Raw genomic sequence first — 18125 nt, 5'->3', positions numbered from 1 at the left:
TTTCAATTCTCTATATACGTTGCTTTTTAAAGAGTGGTGCTCACAACCCGCTGGGCAGGTTGTAATGACGTCGCAATGTAACGCTTCTTCGTCGACTAATCATTATTTTAATTGCCACCTGTCAAGGTGCGCAGGTTACTCAGAATCCTCTTGGGAGAATTCCACCTGGCATGTTGGACAGGCTGCGAAGACGTCAAAGCGTCCCATGACCTCTGTCTACCAATAAGAATGGCCCATCAGAGCAGGTTGTAATGACGTCACAAGGTGACGTTGCCTGTCTCAACCAACAAGCGAATTTCGTGACACAGGACATCGGCGGGTTTTTGCCGTGACGACTACTCTAATACTATCACAATAAAAATATTTTTTGAGGAAAGGAAATAGCGCAGTAACCGCCTCACTCCTCTGCGGGTACCAAACAGCGCCATGTGATAATGGATTAAAGAAGGAGCGAAAGTAGAAGAGAAAGAGGTGGCGTAGTGGGGGCGTCCCGAACAATTTCGACCAATCGGGGTTCTTTAAAAGCACAGAAAATGCAGAGCACGCGGGCGCATTTTGCGTTCTGCCTCAATCGAAGCTCGGCCGCTAAGAAATAATGTGTGCGACAAAGATGTTCGCACTGCTATAACAGCGCCTGTGAGGTTTCCACACAGTACCGATTGTATATTTCACAAAATTTCTGCTGTGCAGCGCGTGGAACTTGAGGGGCCGAAGGAGTGGTGGCCCTTCGTAAAGAAACGCAGGACACTGCGTCGCTGCTGTTCGTCACTGCTGTTGTATTTAGAAACTCATCCATGTGATCCGGCAGGGCTCATCGCTTGCGTGCATATTCATTTACAGGAACCAGACGACTCAGGTCTCTCAGCCTCTTCCCCAGGAGCACGCTGCGACACTTGCTCAACGCGGAACATGCGCCGAGAGTAGCTGGAGTGAGATCAAGTGCAGAAAACCTCTGCGGGCGGACTGCGAATCGCGCGGGCCGGTCCTCCAAATTCTCTGGCATAAAGAGTTTCAGATTAAGCAAGAGAATGGAGTGTGAAAGTACGTCAGGAGACCGACTTTTTAGCTGGAGAAAAAAAGCTGCTGAAGCGAGCGTACAGTGTGTGATCGGCAAATCTGCGTCAGCGGTATTGGTTGTACATTCTGCTTGTGCATTGGTGCCTTCCCATGGCGGCGTTGAATTTTATTTGGCATGGCATTTGTCGTTTCGGCGCTAAGCGGTTTTCTGGAGGGTGCAGGCTCTCAGAAAGATGCATGTTGGCTGCTCGGTTCGCGCGCGCGCGAACCACACACACACACACACACACACACACACACACACACACACACACACACACACACACACACACACACACACACACACACACACACACACGCACACACACACACACACACACACACACACACACACACACACACACACACACACACACACACACACACACACACACGCACACACACACACACACACGCACGCACGCACGCACGCACGCACACACACACACACACACACACACACACACACACACACACACACACACGCACGCACGCACGCACGCACGCACGCACGCACGCACGCACGCACACACACACACACACACACACACACACACACACACACACACACACACACACACACACACACACACACACACACACACACACACACACACACACACACACACACACAGCAATATTTTGCCTAAACAGTATTATACCGTTGACGCAGTAAAATCTGCTATTGAAATGGACAAGCTATGGCTAAACACGAACAATTCAGCGCAAACGAGTCCCGGTAGCTGCGTTCCGTCTGCTGTTGACTTCGCGAGCACATTGTTCATGCACTATCACGTGTTGACGAGGCGAAACCTCCATCGAAGGGGCGTGCAAGACCAAGGGGGTAGTTAGTCCATTTCAATCTAGCAACGGCAGTCGCTTTGACAGCAAAGCTTAGCGGCATCGAGCTCCGCATTACGAACGGCTGCATGCTGCCGCTGCCGGCGCTCATTGGCACACTTACGAGGTTCGGCTGCTGATTGCGGCTGATGCTGTGGCCCCGCGTCTACAGTGACGAAGGAGCTGCGCGGTATGTTCCCATTTCCTTTCGTTGAATTTCAGGTTTTCCTATCTACGTATTAACAGACTAATACCACTTACCCCTTACTCCCAAACGCTACCACAGTCCTCCATAAACTCAGCAATAAAATTGCAATAAGGAAGGGCGTCAGGCAAGGAGACACCATATCGCCAATGATATTCACCGCCTATTTACAGGAGGTATTCCGAGGCCTCAACTGGGAACAGTTGGCGATAAGAGTTAATGGAATGGAGAATAGCTTAATAATCTGCGATTCGCTGTTGACATTGCCTTTCTACGTCACTCAGGAGATGAACTACAAATCATGATCAATGAGTTGGGCAGGCAGAGCAGAACGGCGGGTCTAAAGATTTATATGGAGACAACCAAAGTAATGTTCAACAGCCTAGCAAGGGAACAGCAGTTCACAATTGGCAGCAAGGTGCTCGAAGTGGTAAAGGAATACTTAGGGCAGATAGTGACCGCGGATCCGGATGATGAGAGGGAAATAACTAGAAGTATAAGAATGGGGTGGAGCGCATATGGCATGTTCTCTTAGGTCATGAATGCCAGTTTACCGATATCCTTCAAGATAAAAGTTTACAACTGTATCTTAACGGTGTTCACGTATGGGGCAGAAACGTGGAAGCTAAGTAAAAGGGTTTAGCTTAAGATAAAGACAACGCAGAGAGATAGGAAAAAACAAATGATAAGTTTGACGTGAGGAGACCGGAAGCGGGCAGAGTAGGTCAGAGAACAAACGCTAGTTAATGACACTATAGTCGAAATCGAGAGGAAGAAATGGGCTTCGGCAGGGCATTTAATGCGAAAGCAAGATAATCGCTGGCCTTAGGGCTAATGGAGTGGATTCGAAGAAACGGCAAGCGTAGCAGGGAGTGGCAGAAAGTTATGTGGGCAGATGAGATTAAGAAGTTAGCGGGGATAGAGTGGCCGCAGCTGGTAAAGGACACTGCTAATTGGAGAGACATGGCAAATGCCTCTGCCCTGCAGTGGGCTTAGTCAGGCTGATGATGATGGTGATGACTACTATTTGTGCCTTAGAGCGTGAGGGCCCAACTTTTTCTTTATTGCAGCGGAAAGAGTGGGCACTAATTTAAAACCAACACCAAGGCTGATTCTGCTTCTGAAAGCGTTACATGGAGTTTCGGGATGCTATAGCTGAGTTGGCGGCGCTGACAGTTGCCTAGAGCCAGCCCTTCGTGTGCACCCTTTGTATGATCTGTAGTTTACTAGAACTTGCGCAGTGACACGGATGTCTCTGTGTCCTTAATTTTTTTGCTATCTTCTTGCACTTCTAAGCGGAATTTTTGATCAGATCAGGCGGGAAAGGGCGTTCGCAGGTCTACACTACAGCCCTCGGTGCCGAAGCATTTCATGTGACGAATTCTGCAAGTTTTCTGTGTGGTTCTTAATAAGAAATTCTCATGGAACCTCTTCCTTTTGTGTTACGCTTTTCATGTCTCAAAACGCGCCAGCGCGCCCAAGTAATACGAAAATGATATGGTTGATTGGTTGGTTTATCGAGTGTGACTTTCCAAAGCGACTCAGGCTATGAGGGATGGCGTAGTTCATGGCGCCGGATGATTTCGACCATTTGGGCACCGACATCGCACAGAGCATGGGCCGTGGGCAAAACATAACAAAGGCGTAAGAATTTTCGTACTTTTTTCTTAACGTCTGGACTCCACATTCTCGCTGTTTCATTCGCATGACTATAATAGAACGGGGGCATCCTCGCTTCCCGGAGAACTTACCTTTGATGTAGCCAGTGATGGCCACCTTCTTGACACGTTCGTCGTCTTCAGTTTCGGGGCGCCGGTCGAGCACCACGAAGGCGAGGGGTGCCTCACCATATTCCGGGTGCGGGACCCCGGCCACAGCTGCCTGCGCCACGTCAGGGTGCTCCTGGAGGAGCTCCTCCAACTCTGCGGGCGCCACCTGCTGGTCCATGCACTTGATCAGGTCCTTGATGCGATCCAGCACGTACAGCTCGCCCCGAGCTGAGTAATAACCCGTGTCGCCTACAGGCAGGAACACATCAGCTAATGCTTTGGCCTCATATTATCCCTGCCGAACATCGTCAAAAAATCTTCGCAAGGCACTTTAAACTCTAGTTGAGCACAATTGTAGAACTAAGCAGATGTGAACGAAGCCAACAGTCATCGCAGCAATGGAGAGCAATTTATCACTTATGTTGTAATTTATTGTGTTGAAATATTGGAAAATATTAGAATTTTAAGGCTGGCCTTGAGCTCCGGAACTTTCAATGACTGGCGCTTAGAGAAGAAGACGACGACAAGCGCTGAACGCTCCGGAGCTCGTGTATGCTCTGCACTCATCGCTGTTCGAGTCTTTTTCGAAAAATGATCCAATTACTCCATTCCTTACGAATGTGTGCGTTGGTATCAGCAATGCACCCTGGCCAATCCCCCGCCTTGGTACGTGCCATTAAGCCCGAGGACATCATCATCATCCACTGCTGCTGGCCAATCCCCCGCCGAGGGTATGTGCCATTAAGCCCGAGGATATCATAATCATCACCATAAAAATCATCTTCACCATCTGTACTCTACTGCTAGTTCGCGACGCAGCGCCTTCTAAGACGTCCCTTATTACAAGTGGCAGAGGTGTCAGCAATCCCCTCACACTAGAGCTTCGCAGCCGACCATTGCCTACCACCTCTGCGATGCCTGAGACCAGCGCCCCAGCTGCATGGCCGCTTCCGTCGGCTGCCTTCTGTTCCGGCGTATCGCAGCAGCCTGACGCAGCCATCCTCGCGGGACAGATGACACGGATGTGGAGGACTGATTGGCTTCATAAAAACGCTTAAGCGCGTACAAGTCAGAAGACAGCGTAAAGCTCACCAATGTTATATTTATTTGAGCGACGCTGCCAATCTGTGGTTCCGAAACCACGAGGCTTATATCAAAAGCTGGGCGGCTCTCAAAGCCACCCTGACAGAGGTCTTCGGCCGTTCCATTGTGCGTAAACTTCGCGACGAGCAACGCTTGCAAAGTCGGGCACAACAAACCGGCGAAAACTTCACCATTCGCATAGATGACGTCAATCTCTGCAAGCGTTAAACCCTTCCATGAGTGAGGCCGACAAGATGAGAAATATTATGAACGGCATTGACGATGATGCCTTCCAGATGCTCGTCGCCAAGAAGTCTTAGACTGTGTCCGATGTGATCAGCGAAAACTTTGATGAGCTGCGCAAACAGCACCTTCCCACCCGGCGTTCCGGCTTTCAGGACACCACTGTTTTCAGCTTGGCTCTTCCCGGGGACGGCGCTCTGAACCACCAGTTGGCCCTTCAGATCATTTAGCAGTTTGTCCATAAGGAAGTCGCACGTCAGCTGTGTTTATTGTCTACCTGCCCGCCTACACCTGCGCCGTGGCTCACTCCCAACATCTAGCATGTCAGACAGGACCTGCCACCTAATCCTCAGCCGCCACTGGTCGCGGCTCTTCTTAGTGCGTTAGGCTGTGGTGCGATCGCAACCCTCACCTGCTGCCCCGGTCTACAGGCGGCCTTACCACCTGCTACAACCCCAACGACTTGAAACCTCAACTTATCATTCGGTTGCCCGCTCACGACCTCAGCCGCAGCCTCGCGACCCCTGGCGCACACAAGGCAACGGACTTATTTGCTACGCCTGTAGGGTGGTTCATATGCAAGCGATTCAGCGCACTGAGCGACCAGCAGCTCTGCGCAGCGATGCTTTTCGCAAGGTTCTGTTTCACATGCGTCGCTCCAGAGCGTTTACAGCCGCTGCGAATCCCATTGTTGCTGTCTATGAATACGAGCTCGCGGTTGGATCCGGTGGTTTGCAACCATCAACACGGACAATGTTCATGGATTATTTTTCCAAGACTGCTCAAATTTTGTTCATAAGAGTTCGTTTTTGTTAAATATCAACTACTTCTTATTTTGACACCCACAATATAATTTTTTAAAGTTCGCTCGTGCGCGTCGGAAGCACGTGTAGTAAGCAAACGTCTTCCCGCAAGAAATCCTCTTCTTTTCACGTGGGCTTTCCGCCGTGCAGTCATTGGTCAGAGGGTGGAGCTATCGCGCTGTCGCTGCGAAAATTTCCAACTTGTTAGAACCCCTTCGCTCTGGTTGGCCGAGCCGCCGCGACGGGTCGAAACAGGTTTTTACGTCGCGGCGACAGGATTCGGTGGCATTTCGCTTGCATGTAAAACACGCTTGGGGCGTCACTGGCCACGTGGCTCGTTTGTGCCGCAGTCCTGACCACCGTTCATACGAATATGGGAGTCAGCCGACGTACGACCTTCCAGCGTTCTCCTCGCCTGCGTCACATGAGCCGACTCTGGATTCCTCTTCTCCTAGTTGCCATCTCCACTACCACAGCTCGTCATTTTTCCTAACCGGCGTTCCTGTTCTTCGATGCTCCGCCGCCAACCCACCATCCACGCGGAAAACTAACGGCCGCAGTTCCGGAGGCAAGAACTGCGGCGTCAACGATTCACTCGAGGCGTTTCCTATTTTTACCGTGTTGGTTGACAGAGTATCCGTCGAAGCCTTGTCGACACTAGCGCAGCCGTGTCCGTGCTCACTCACACCCTCTGTCAGCGACTCAAAAAAGTGACGGCGCTTCTTCCTGCCGTTTCTCTTCGCACCGCCAGCGCTCAGGACATTCGACCGTTAGCGCCTGCACCGCCCACCTGCTTATCGAAGACGTTCCATATACTATAGTCCTCGCCCGCTAATCTCATGACGTCGTCCTTGCTTGGGACTTCCTCTCCACACGTCACTCAGATATAGACTGCGCCCGTGTTCAGCTTGAGTTCTCGCCCTTCAGTGACGCTCCCTTGGACGTACTCGGTGCTGCTGCCGCTACTGTCGTCGTATCAGAGCACACAGACGTTCTGCCTTTCTCATCAGTGCTGGTGCTTCTTTCTTGTGCTGCTCTCTCCGGCGCAATTGTAATATATAAGCCTTCCTTACGATGTGCTGACCAGAATTTCGTTTTGCTTCCTCATGCCTTGCTGAAAATTCTTCGTGGGTCAAGCGCTATTGATGAGTCCAACCCGTTCTCCTGCCCTACCACTTTACTCCGTGGTCAATCGCTTCGTAGCGTCGCCTTGCAGCATACCCCCTCGTCGATAGCACGGCCGGCCTTCACATAGGCGCCGTTACGCATGTGCCATCACCAATCCGCAATCTCTCGATATTTTTCCTCGATCCATCGACGCCGCCCAGACGCCTACAGAATAAGCCCTACTTGCCGCCTTCCTACCACGTTTTGAAGCGTCGTTCTTCTACCAGCAACCTTCTTTGGGCCGCGCAACCCCCGCTACCAACTGTATTGACTCTGGCACCCATGCCCCTCTGCGCCAACGTTCGTACCACGTCTCAGCCGCTGAGCGCCGCTTCACTGAAGAACAGGTGACCGACATGCATAAGCGCCACGTGATAAAACCGTCGCACGCCGGTGGGCATCTCCGGTGGGCATCAAGAAAAAGACAGTTACATCCGGTTCTGCGCAGACTATAGACCGCCGTCTGAACCAGATTACACGCAAGGACCTTTAGCCTCTCCCTCGTATTGACGATGCCCACGACTGCCTGCAGGAAGCTGAGTTCTTTTGTTCATGGGACCGGCGCTCCGGTTATTGGCAGGAGCCTTTACTGTCATGTCTTTCGGCCACTGCGATGCACACACTATGATGGACAACCTACTCCGAGGGCTGAGGTGGCACACATGCCTTTGCTACCTGGACGACACTGTGGTTTTTCCTCCACATTTTTCGCTTCACCTCCAGCGCCTTGAGACTGTTCTTCGATTCATGGCCAACGTTGGCCTCCTGCTCAATTTAAAAAAAGCGCCGCTTCAGAGTTCAGCAGCACACCATTGTCCGACATGTGTCAAAGGATGGAGTAAAGGCTTGCTGGTGGTGTTGGTCCGGTGATTTCCAGAAACTGGATGCACCGCTTGAAGGCTTCTCGATGATATGACTTGCAGGCGAAGCGATTTAGAGAGAAACGAACTTTTATACAGGCTGTTTACAGATGGGTACAAACAAAAGTCAGTATACGGCCACAACTATCTGGGGCCGGCCTAGCCGACCGCCTGAACAAAGGCGAGGGACACCGCGCGCCCCAACAGTCAAACTGGCGCGCCTCGCACCAGCTTTCAACGGTCACTCCCTCCGCACTCGGCCTGAGCGCCTCCCAGCTAGGAGTAGCTAGAGACAAAAGCACACGGGCGCGGCTCCCTTCGCGGGTACACCCGGAAGATGCCCGCGCCCCTTTCCACACGTAAAAATAAACTGATAACTGCGGCTCATCAGTTTTGACGAATAGGAAAGTTCAGAACTGATGTCAGCGTTTTCCCTTACCCCCGAGTTCCTCCCTAGGTGGCCTCGCAATCCTTCGCAAAGGGGACATTGGTCCAAGGTCGAGGCCGGCAGATAGCCCCGCCGTCCGGAGCGGCGAAGGAAACCGCAAGGATGAATGGGGAGACTAACCAAAAAGGCATGAGTCCCCTTCTAACGGCGTGCACCAAAGCAAAACAAAATAAAACAAAACCGGACGTGCAGCCTAGGTCACTGCCCTCTCGCGGAATATTCGCAACACATGTACAAAAAGATGCGACAGCGCGCCGAACCCTACACTTTCCCCCCCAGACTCGGCTAATCTATTCAGAGATAAGCCAAGGCAACAAACAACAAAAAGGGATCGGCAAGTGACGGTTGAGTACCTCTGCACGAGCAAGAAACCGGAGCCTTCGAGCCCGCATGCTGCGACCCTTCGTCGCACACTCACACCCATCCCGAGGACAATGCTAATGACAATGCTAACGACAGTGCCAATGACAAATACTCTCAATCTTGTAACTAAGACAGCACATCATTCTCGGGGCACTCAAACATCTGTAATATGCAAACAAAGACAGTTCCGAGCAGTTTATATCACACTGTCCGTAATCACTGATGCACACAAGGTAAAATCAGCATAACTGCCGCACAAGAACATTCGGTCATGTCCATGTCTGTAGTCCCTGAACACTGACTCCTGCCAACGCTGGATCCCCCACACCCACCTACTGCATGCGCGCTTACTCGAGCCTTTTGCTTCATCTCGAGACGTGCTACCAAGGCTAGCCGTGTTGCATTCCTGCGCACGGGTCATTTTTGGGACATGGCGAGGCCTGTTAAAGGTGGAGTGGGCATGGCACACGCAGCCTACGAGTCAGCGGCGTCCTCCCGGGTCGAACACTCGCACCCGCCGTCTACGACCGAATATCGGTACGGCACAGGCGGTCAGCGCAGTGACATTCCGTTTGCACTGCTGTCTATCCAACTTACGACCCTCTTGGCGGTCAGCGTACTCAGGCCACGCGCCTTCACTATGGACAGAGCCATGTTTTCTGAGGCCTTCCTGCTCTGCGTGCTCAACTGCGGTAGCGTCTTTACGCCGGACGCCAGTCCCTCGGGCTGCATAGGCAAAGGCACGCCAAGTTCGTGCCGTGAATTGGCGTGCGTCGCAAACTTTTGACGTGTTTCCGTGCTCTATTCACGGTAAAGGCCGCAGACACTGTACACACCAGCTGACCTGCCGTATGGCAATCTCTCCACTGTAGCATTGCTTGTACCCGTGTCCGCTGTCTCAGAATCAGCTCTAGTCAGCTGCGACACCTGCGCCTCAAGCGACGCCGCTACCGCTGAGCTCGATGTTTCATCCGCGTCATTGGTGAAACACCCCCGACGCACCGCTTCCATGTCGATGCGCAAAGACAGTTCACACTGGACGCCTGCGCCTGGCGAGCCGCCCTTTTCCTCGTGCTCATGAGGTTCAGCGCAAAAGTCCGTCATGCCCTCACGTGCGTCCCCCACTGGATGGGCTTTATCGGCCTTCCCCTCCACGGGGCTCATCTCCAAGCGAGCAGGTAGGGACCGCTGTTCTCTTTCAACCTGGATTGCTGACTGAGCAGCATCCGGCAACTCAGCGCCAGCAATCTCTACATTGTTTGCCGGGACTTGCGCTTCGCTCGAAGCGCTTTCGTTCCCTACCGGCTTCAAGCTGCAGCAACTAACCACATCCCCTGGACACTGCTCAGCGATTCGTTGCCGTCTCCTCTACCCGGAGGGGGTGATCGGCTCTGAGCTCGCTCTAGTGGTACCACCTCCTGCTGCGCACTTCGCTCTTTCTGGAGAGATTCTTTTATCTCCTTGAAATCTTGTTTGGCTATCGCTAGTTCGCGCTCGAGGGATTCCAGGCTGACATCGTCCAGCCTGGACCATAAGGCGCGCCTGGTGTATTGCCCACTCGAACACCTGAATGCGGCGATCACACCCGTTGCTCTCTTACCCTGCGGCTCGAGCGCTACGGAGGCAAGCAAATGAGAAGGGGGACTCACTCTGCCGTCGCGTCGCTGCCCATGGCTCCTGCGACCTCTCCGAACCTCTCAGTCAGATGCCGCCTCGTCCTTTGCCACGGCTGCAGCACTCTCTTCCTCGGAGGCCTCTTGCCGCCTCCTCGTTGCTCCGCACATTTGCACCAGTCTTCCTCCAAGACACTCCTCAGCTGGCGTCCCCTCTTCGACTCCAACAGCTCCAGAGGCTTCGCACCAGGATGTCGCCTCTCTTCGCGCCCAACAGCCTCCGAAGCCCGTCACAAGGAGCTCGCTTAATTCCTCTGCAACGGCGCTCCTTGTCGCGATGATCAGCCGCAGCGGCTGGGCCTCTCACCAAGGTGTCGCCTTCCGCTGGTGTCCGATAGCGCCCGTGTCCGCTCCGCAGAAAGCCGTGTCCACTTGAATCTTCCAACTGCGCCGTTTGTCAGGGATACCACCCTGTGTCGGTTGAAGGCCTTGTATTCGGCGTTTCACGCCCGATGCGGTTCACACCTTCGTACCCCCGTAGCCTGTCGTCCTTTCGGTATCTCGCCTTGGATGCCGAACTTCGTTGCTCTCTCCGTGGATGTCTTCGTCCGTTCCTCGGGGCCGCTGCAGAGCGCCAGTACTGTCGACTGCGCCTGGAAAGGTTTGCCGGTGAGTACCGGTGATTTCCAGAAACTGGATGCACCGCTTGAAGCCTTCTCGATGATATGACTTGCAGGCGAAGCGATTTAGTGAGAAACGAACTTTTATAAAGGCTATTTACAGGTGGGTACAAACAAAAGTCAGTATACGGCCACACCTATCCGCGGCCGGCCTATCCGACCGCCCGCACAGAGGCGAGGGACACCGCGCGCTCCAACAGTCAAACTGGTGCGCCTCGCACAAGCTCTCAACGGTCACTCCCTCCGCACTCGGCCAGACCGAGCGCCTCCCAGCTAGGAGTAGCTAGAGACAAAAGCACACGGGCGCGGCTCCCTTCGCGGGTACACCCCGAAGATGCCGTAAAAATAAACTGCTAACTGCGGCTCATCGGTTTTGACGAATAGGAAAGCTCAGAACTGATGTCAGCGTTTTCCCTTACCCCCGAGTTCCTCCCTAGGTGGTCTCCAATCCTTCGCAAAGGGGACAGGGGTCCAAGGTGGAGGCCGGCAGAGAGCCCCGCCGTCTGGAGTGGCGAAGGAAATCGCAACGGCGAATGGGGAGACTAACCAAAAAGGCATGAGTCACCTTCTAACGGCGTGCACCAAAGGAAAACTAAATAAAACAAAACCGGACACGCAGCCTAGGTCACTGCCCTCTCGCGGAATGTTCGCAACACATGTACAAATCGATGCGACAGCGCGCCGAACCCTACAGATGGCGTTCTCACGGACACGGAAAATTTGTGCGCTATGGCCGAATTTCCGAAGCCCACTTCTGTGAAAGAACTCCGCAGCTTCGTTGGCCCCTGTTCGGGCTTTCGCCGCTTCGTCCGCAATTTTGCTTCTACAATCGACACTCTGACCAAGCTCTTCTCCAGCTACGACCTTTTGACCTGGGAGCCAGGCTGTAATGTAGCCTTTTCGGACACTCTGTCGCCTTTTATGACTCCGCCAATCCTGTGTGATTTCTACCTTCTTCTCGCACGGAGCTGCACACTGATTCCAGCTGCGTCGGCCTCGGTGCAGTACGCACTCAGCGCAGGCCTGGCTTTGACGAATACGTTGTTGCTTACGCCGGCCGGACACTCACGGAGACTGAAGCCAACTATTCCGTCGCCGGGAAGGAGTGTTCAGCCATCCTCTGGGAAATTGTCAAATTTCTCCCCTAGTTCTACAGGTGCCCTTTTGACGTTGTCGCCGAACACCGCGCCTCTCTTGGCTGTCCTCTTTGAAAGATCACTCCGGTCGACTGGCGTGTTAAGCTCTGCGACTCCAAGCGTACATTAACGTTGTCTATCATTCCGGCCGTAACCATGTAGATGCTGATGCCCTCTCACGTTCCCCTCTGCCGTCTGAGGCAGTGCCTTGTATATCCGCCCTGAATTCTGTGTCGGTTGAGCCCTCTGATACGGCTTCCGAGCAACGCAGAGAACTACGGATCGCTTGGCTCTTGGATTCCTTATCTGCCCGATCGTCACGACCCCCTTCCCGTGCTCTCCTTAGCCAGACCCACAATTTCGCAATCAGAAACGAGCTTGCACTTATGTACCCATTAATGAAGGTTTCTTTCGCTTTCTCTCTTCCTCTTCTTCTATTTCTCTCTTTCTTCACTTACTTCCCTTTCGCCTTCGTTCCCTCCTTCCTTCTCTGCTCCCTTGCCTCCCTCCTTTCATCCATCCTTCGTTCCTTCCTTTCTTTTTTCTCTCCTTCTTTCCACCCTTCTCTGTTTCTTTCTTTCTCTCGTTCTTCTTTCTTACTTTTATTGCTTGATATCATAGAGGAGGCCGAGATAAAAGTTGCTACTGTGCAGCTTGAGAGGCCCTCAACCACCTTTACACATGGCAGTGCGGAGAAGCGCAAGATACGAAACACAACATAAAAAGGTCCTCTGTCCCGGAAAAACAATCATCCAGATATACTTAAGAGGTAAAATAGAAAAGAAGTGTTACAACACAATACATAATTGTTCTGAAGTTTTAACATCGGCCCCGCAGAGGGCCGATGTTGGTGCCCTGGTGTTTGCCCTAGCCACACTTGCCTATGTGGGACCCACTGGGACCCCACGTTGCATACCATAGACTGCGGCGGCGATAGCAACAAGCGTGCTTGGTGGTCGTCGAGGAATAGAATCACCGCCGCTGTCGGCCGCGCTCAATTTAAATCAGGCAGAGCTTTCTGAAGGTACCAATACCATCAACGACAATCGCGTACCGGTAGCTGAGCGTGGTTTCTGTTGCGTGTCCGAGAGCCGTGGCAAGAAGCAGACATGTTCCCGACAGAAACGACGTTTATTGTCCCACGCTTCTGGATTCGTGGCTCGTACGGAATGGCCACCACTCACAGGCGATGCTCCGCTTTTAACCGCTTGGCGGCAGTTGCGCACTTCGCCGAGTGACTTATCAGCGGCGCGCACAGACACCACAGCTGCGACATTCGAGATAAAACTCATCACATCCCGGAGCAGAAAGCCGAAAAACCGTTTGCGGTGAATTACAGTTCGAAGTGAGAAAATCGCGCATAAACACAAGAACAAATTCTGCACAATTTTTTCAGTGTGCAGGTTAACCAACCAGCCCAACTTTCTGCTCTCCTAGGGCATTAACAAATAAACACGACAAAGCTTGGTACAGCTATCCCGCTAAAGAAGCATCAGCCCGATGCTTTACAACAAAAAGAAAGGAGGGCGAAAATATTCATCAGAGGTTGCTTACTTGTGAGGATGCTAAAAAATTAAAGTGTAGGGTCAAGATACGTTGCACAATGATTACGAGCCGTTACTATGATTGCGAGTCATGAATACGCATACTTTGCACAACCTTACCCCAAGTGACTTGCAAAGTTCTGAGACATGACACGTTCCAGAATGACTATGAGTCATGACTTTCGTAGGTCATAGTATTCGCATACAAGTGGAGGAAAAGAAAGCCTCGAATCTGGCAGCCGTGGTGCCATAGGTAGCACAAGCGGGTTCTCGCACAGCTTCCACCCTCACCGTTCCACCACGTTCCTACGTGGCACTCGCGGTAATACAGGACATCCGCCGTTATGGGCGAGGGTGGCGCTAGTGAACATTTTCAAGGTTTGCTTACACTATACATAAATACCCCCGAAAGCAGCAGATCGAATAGGCGTAGCCAGCTCCGTTGGTGGAGCACCGGACGCGAAATTCGGAGGTCATGGGTTCGGATCCCACAAACGGCATGTGGTTGGTTTTTCTTCTGCTTTTGTTTAAATATCCCAGTGATAAAAACTACAAAAAGGCATCCCTTTAGCTTTTTTGTTTCGATAGCTGTTGGATTCCATTATTTAGACGTAATAGTGCATTACGTTTCATGATTCATCACTGTACATGTCCGCTTACATGCGTTATGACATCGTACACCGGCGTTCTGATAATCCTCAGAAGTTCGTGCTATAGACGGCGGACGCCGGCTTTTGCGCTAATGGTGCACATAATGGAGAAAAAAGGTTAGTACAGCGTGAATGAGACACGCCAGGAAAACAGGAACAGAAATGACAACACAGGCGCATACTTCGAATGTTTGAGACCGAAAGGCAAACGTTATATAAGGCATGAACCTAGGCGCACAGGCATCGATGGTAGTGCGATGGTTGTGCGATGATCGTGCGATGGTTGTGCGCCTCGGTTCATGCGTTATATAGCGTTTGCCTTTCGGTCTCAAATAAACAGTTGGAAGTCTGCGCCTGTGTTGTCGTTTTTGTTCCTGTTCTCCTGTCGTGTCTCATTCGCGCAGTACCAACTTTTGTTCTACAATGAACCAAATAGCCCGCAATATCGTTCTACATATAATGCTTTGTAGTAAAAACACCGGGAATAAAAACATAGGCGTTGAAAATGCAAACACTAGCGTCCATAATCCCAGGTAGTACATTACTGCGGGCCAGTGTTAGAAATCCTTTGGCAAGGCATGGCCCTAAGTATGCCCGGAGTTCCAAATGAGCATCTTATATTGGCTGAGCCACTCACTAACACATCCAATGATGACCTTTGTTCTCCATCACTTTTTCAGTACTGGCTGTGCCGTCATCAAATAATGACTATCATGGGCCACGTAAGCCAGAATTCTCCCACTCTTTGCCATTGTTGGCTATGCCATCTTAGAATCATGGCTATCCCGGACCATGTTTGCCAGAGTTTCCCCACTGTTTGCCAAATTGGCTATGCCAGTCTAGATAGCTGTGCATACTATACTGTCTATACTGGCCTAGCATTGCCATCACTCATCCAGTGTTAAAAGTATAGTGGCAAACGCTGGTCAACCTTGTGCCATCTGCTAATACGGCATGGCAAAGTTCAATATTGCCAGAACATAGAGACAGTTTGTAATCTTCCGAACTCGTAAAAATTGACTTGAGCTCTCTATAAAAGGTTCGAGACTTGTAGAGGTCGGTCTCATTTCAGTTTAACTATAATTAGCATGCATACATGGCCAAAGTAGATGTTTTGAGTTGAGATAAAAACGCTTGTTGCTGGAGCACGTTATAGCTTTTGAGCAGTATTAGGGTAGTGGCGCTGTGCTATAACTCTATTACTACTAGTGCAATTCTATCATAATACCCATGCTACGCGGACTTTTAAGTGGCATTTGAGTCAAAAGGTATTCGACACTTCGAATGGCATTCGGACCAAACGGAGTTCTAAGGTGGTTCATAGCAATTTCCAAACGCATTCGGAAGCATTTCTTAATGTATTAATTGTATATTTTTAGTGCATTTTTATTGCAATGTAATGTATCTAATGTATATTTTTATTGTGTTAGTTGTATATTTTTAGTGTATATTTCCATATTTTTAATGTATTAGTTCTATATTTTTAGTGTATTTTCAGTATGCTTTAGATGTACTATCAATGCATTTGTAAGAATGTTCGAAATATTACTCCTAGCATTCTTAGAAAACATTCGTATAGCAACTTGAGCATAGGGAAAAAAATGCAAAATTAATATGAAATTAATACAATGTGTTTGAAATTCATTTTTACCACAGTTTTTTTTCGCTAAGGGAACTCGTCCACTGCGCTATGCAACCACAATTTACTTGGCAGTGCCGACATCGTCCCAGCAGCGTGGTTACCTCAGGTACTCCAACGCGGAGTCCTCAAGTGAGGTGGCACAAGTGTCACTCCTCCCCAAACGCAGTCAGACGCGTGTCTACGACCGGTGAGCTCGTCGCCCCTCCATCTGGCAATTAACCGGCAAATAAGCCGCAGTAGCCAATGTCACGTTCGTCCTGGCTCTCTCTCCGTGCCTCAGCATGACCTCATTTTATATATTTTATTTATTTATTTAGGAATACTGTCAACCCTGAGTTGAGGGTCATTACAGGGAGGGATGTTACACATTAACACGTTTATACAAGAATAAGCAGCCAGATACAAAAAGAAATATGTACATACAATACAGTGGCCTACGGATATAACACAGCATAGGATATACAGACTATAAAACACGTAATCAAATGTTCAGCCATCTGCCGCACGCACACACAAAAAGAAAAAAACATTAAGTATTTCAAACAAATTACAGCGATTCAAGAATTCTTGCAAGAAATCTTAATTTAATAACTATTTTGAGTTCTTTTATCGCCTGTGAAAACCTTTTTCCCCCTCCATTTTGACGCGGCAGACCTTCTCCATCGGTGTGCGTCGGGTAAGCCCCGGTTGGGCGAGGAGGGAGGTCTCCCTCATGGGGGAAAGGGAACGGCGATGGGAGCGCCACCTCGTAGGTTACGCGGAATTCTGCGGGACCGGACATAGCTCTTCGGGATCCGGCCAGCGTCGTGAGCAGTGGCAGCCGCACGCTCTCGTCACCTTCCGCGGCAAGCGCACGGGGATCCGTTGTACCTTGCCGCTGGGCTTCTGGTTCCTGGCAGAGAATCGCGCGCAGCAAATGCGCGCTCCGGGCACCTTCCCCGGCAAATGCTAGGGATTGGCCTTGCCCCAAGAATGCGGCGCGCACGGGAAGACCCGGCCGCCATTGTCGGCGCATACAAATGTTCCCCGCCGATACTTCCGAAGTTGCGCCCCTGCTCCAGCCGGTAAGTCGGAAGTGTTTCTTACGTAGCCTTCTATTTCCGAGGAATGCCTCGTTGATGTTTTGTAACTAGCTGGTCCGCTCTTTGTGTTAATTGCAAGTGTAAAAAACAGCATATTAGTGTTCACGCTTTGTCGGCCCTTCCCTTTGTCCCTCGAGCACGAACCCCATCCGCGGTTAGCGAGCGGGAACGCTGCATCCGCAGAGTGGGAGTGCGGGCGGTGCGGAAGGCTTCGTCCCCTCGGATATTTCCACAATGGCACCCAACGTCGGGTCGAACCCACGACCCTGAGATTAACAGTCTCATGCTCTACCGACTGAGCTAGCCGGGCTAAGATGCTTTCTTGACAGGGAGATGAGCGTAATAGCAGCAGGGGAGAATTGCCGTGCATGTAACGCTTTTGATGAGCAATTCATTGGTACACCTTTGGAAGGTGAACTTACGAGGTCCGAACATGGAGAGCGAGACCGAGACATCCACGGAGAACAGCAAGCCAGAAGCGAGTAAATGGGGATGCCTGGAGGGTGGCCCAATTTTTCTTGTACATAGTTGTAAATATTCTCTGTTCTGTCTCTTTGGCTCTGGGAGCCGGGTGCCGTAATCAGCTGATTTGGATTGCAGTCGTGATTACAGGAAAAGCACCGGGGCGCTGCGACACCGCGAGAAGCGGTAGGCGCCGTTCGCGTTAGGATTACCTTGGCAGAAACATATCTCCTTGTGGCGCTGTGTTCTAGCTGTTGTCCTTGGGCATTTGTTGGCACCGGCTAGTGTCAGAGCGAGTAGGCCTAAGGCTCTTAGGGAGCTGCCTTTCGCTTTTGGGAGGACACAGTCGTACCGTGGCACAAGCACGCGCAAACGGGTTTGCATGTTCTATATTAAACCTCGCTAGAGCCGAGATGTCTCGCTCAACTGCAGAAAGCTGACTTTGTTCTAACGAACTTAGTATTTTTGGGCTGCGAAGC

At 51.2% G+C, this 18125-nt stretch overlaps 1 protein-coding gene and 1 non-coding gene across 6 annotated transcripts in view; both read right to left on the bottom strand.

The window, feature by feature from the left end:
- LOC144106449 (luciferin 4-monooxygenase-like) overlaps positions 1-18125 on the bottom strand; it is a 246029-nt gene that overhangs the window by 19885 nt on the left and 208019 nt on the right. For all 5 annotated transcript variants that reach the window (XM_077639264.1, XM_077639263.1, XM_077639261.1 and 2 more), the window contains one exon: positions 3853-4119. In XM_077639264.1, the coding sequence (XP_077495390.1) occupies positions 3853-4119 (267 nt within the window). The remainder of the gene's footprint in view (positions 1-3852; positions 4120-18125) is intronic.
- TRNAN-GUU (transfer RNA asparagine (anticodon GUU)) lies at positions 17423-17494 on the bottom strand. Its single transcript has one exon. It is a non-coding gene; the product is annotated as a tRNA-Asn (tRNA).

Source organism: Amblyomma americanum, chromosome 10, assembly GCF_052857255.1.
Source record: "Amblyomma americanum isolate KBUSLIRL-KWMA chromosome 10, ASM5285725v1, whole genome shotgun sequence".
NCBI lineage: Eukaryota > Metazoa > Arthropoda > Arachnida > Ixodida > Ixodidae > Amblyomma > Amblyomma americanum.
The sequence above is the reverse complement of the archived record's forward strand: the minus strand, read 5'-3'. Positions and strand labels throughout refer to the sequence as shown.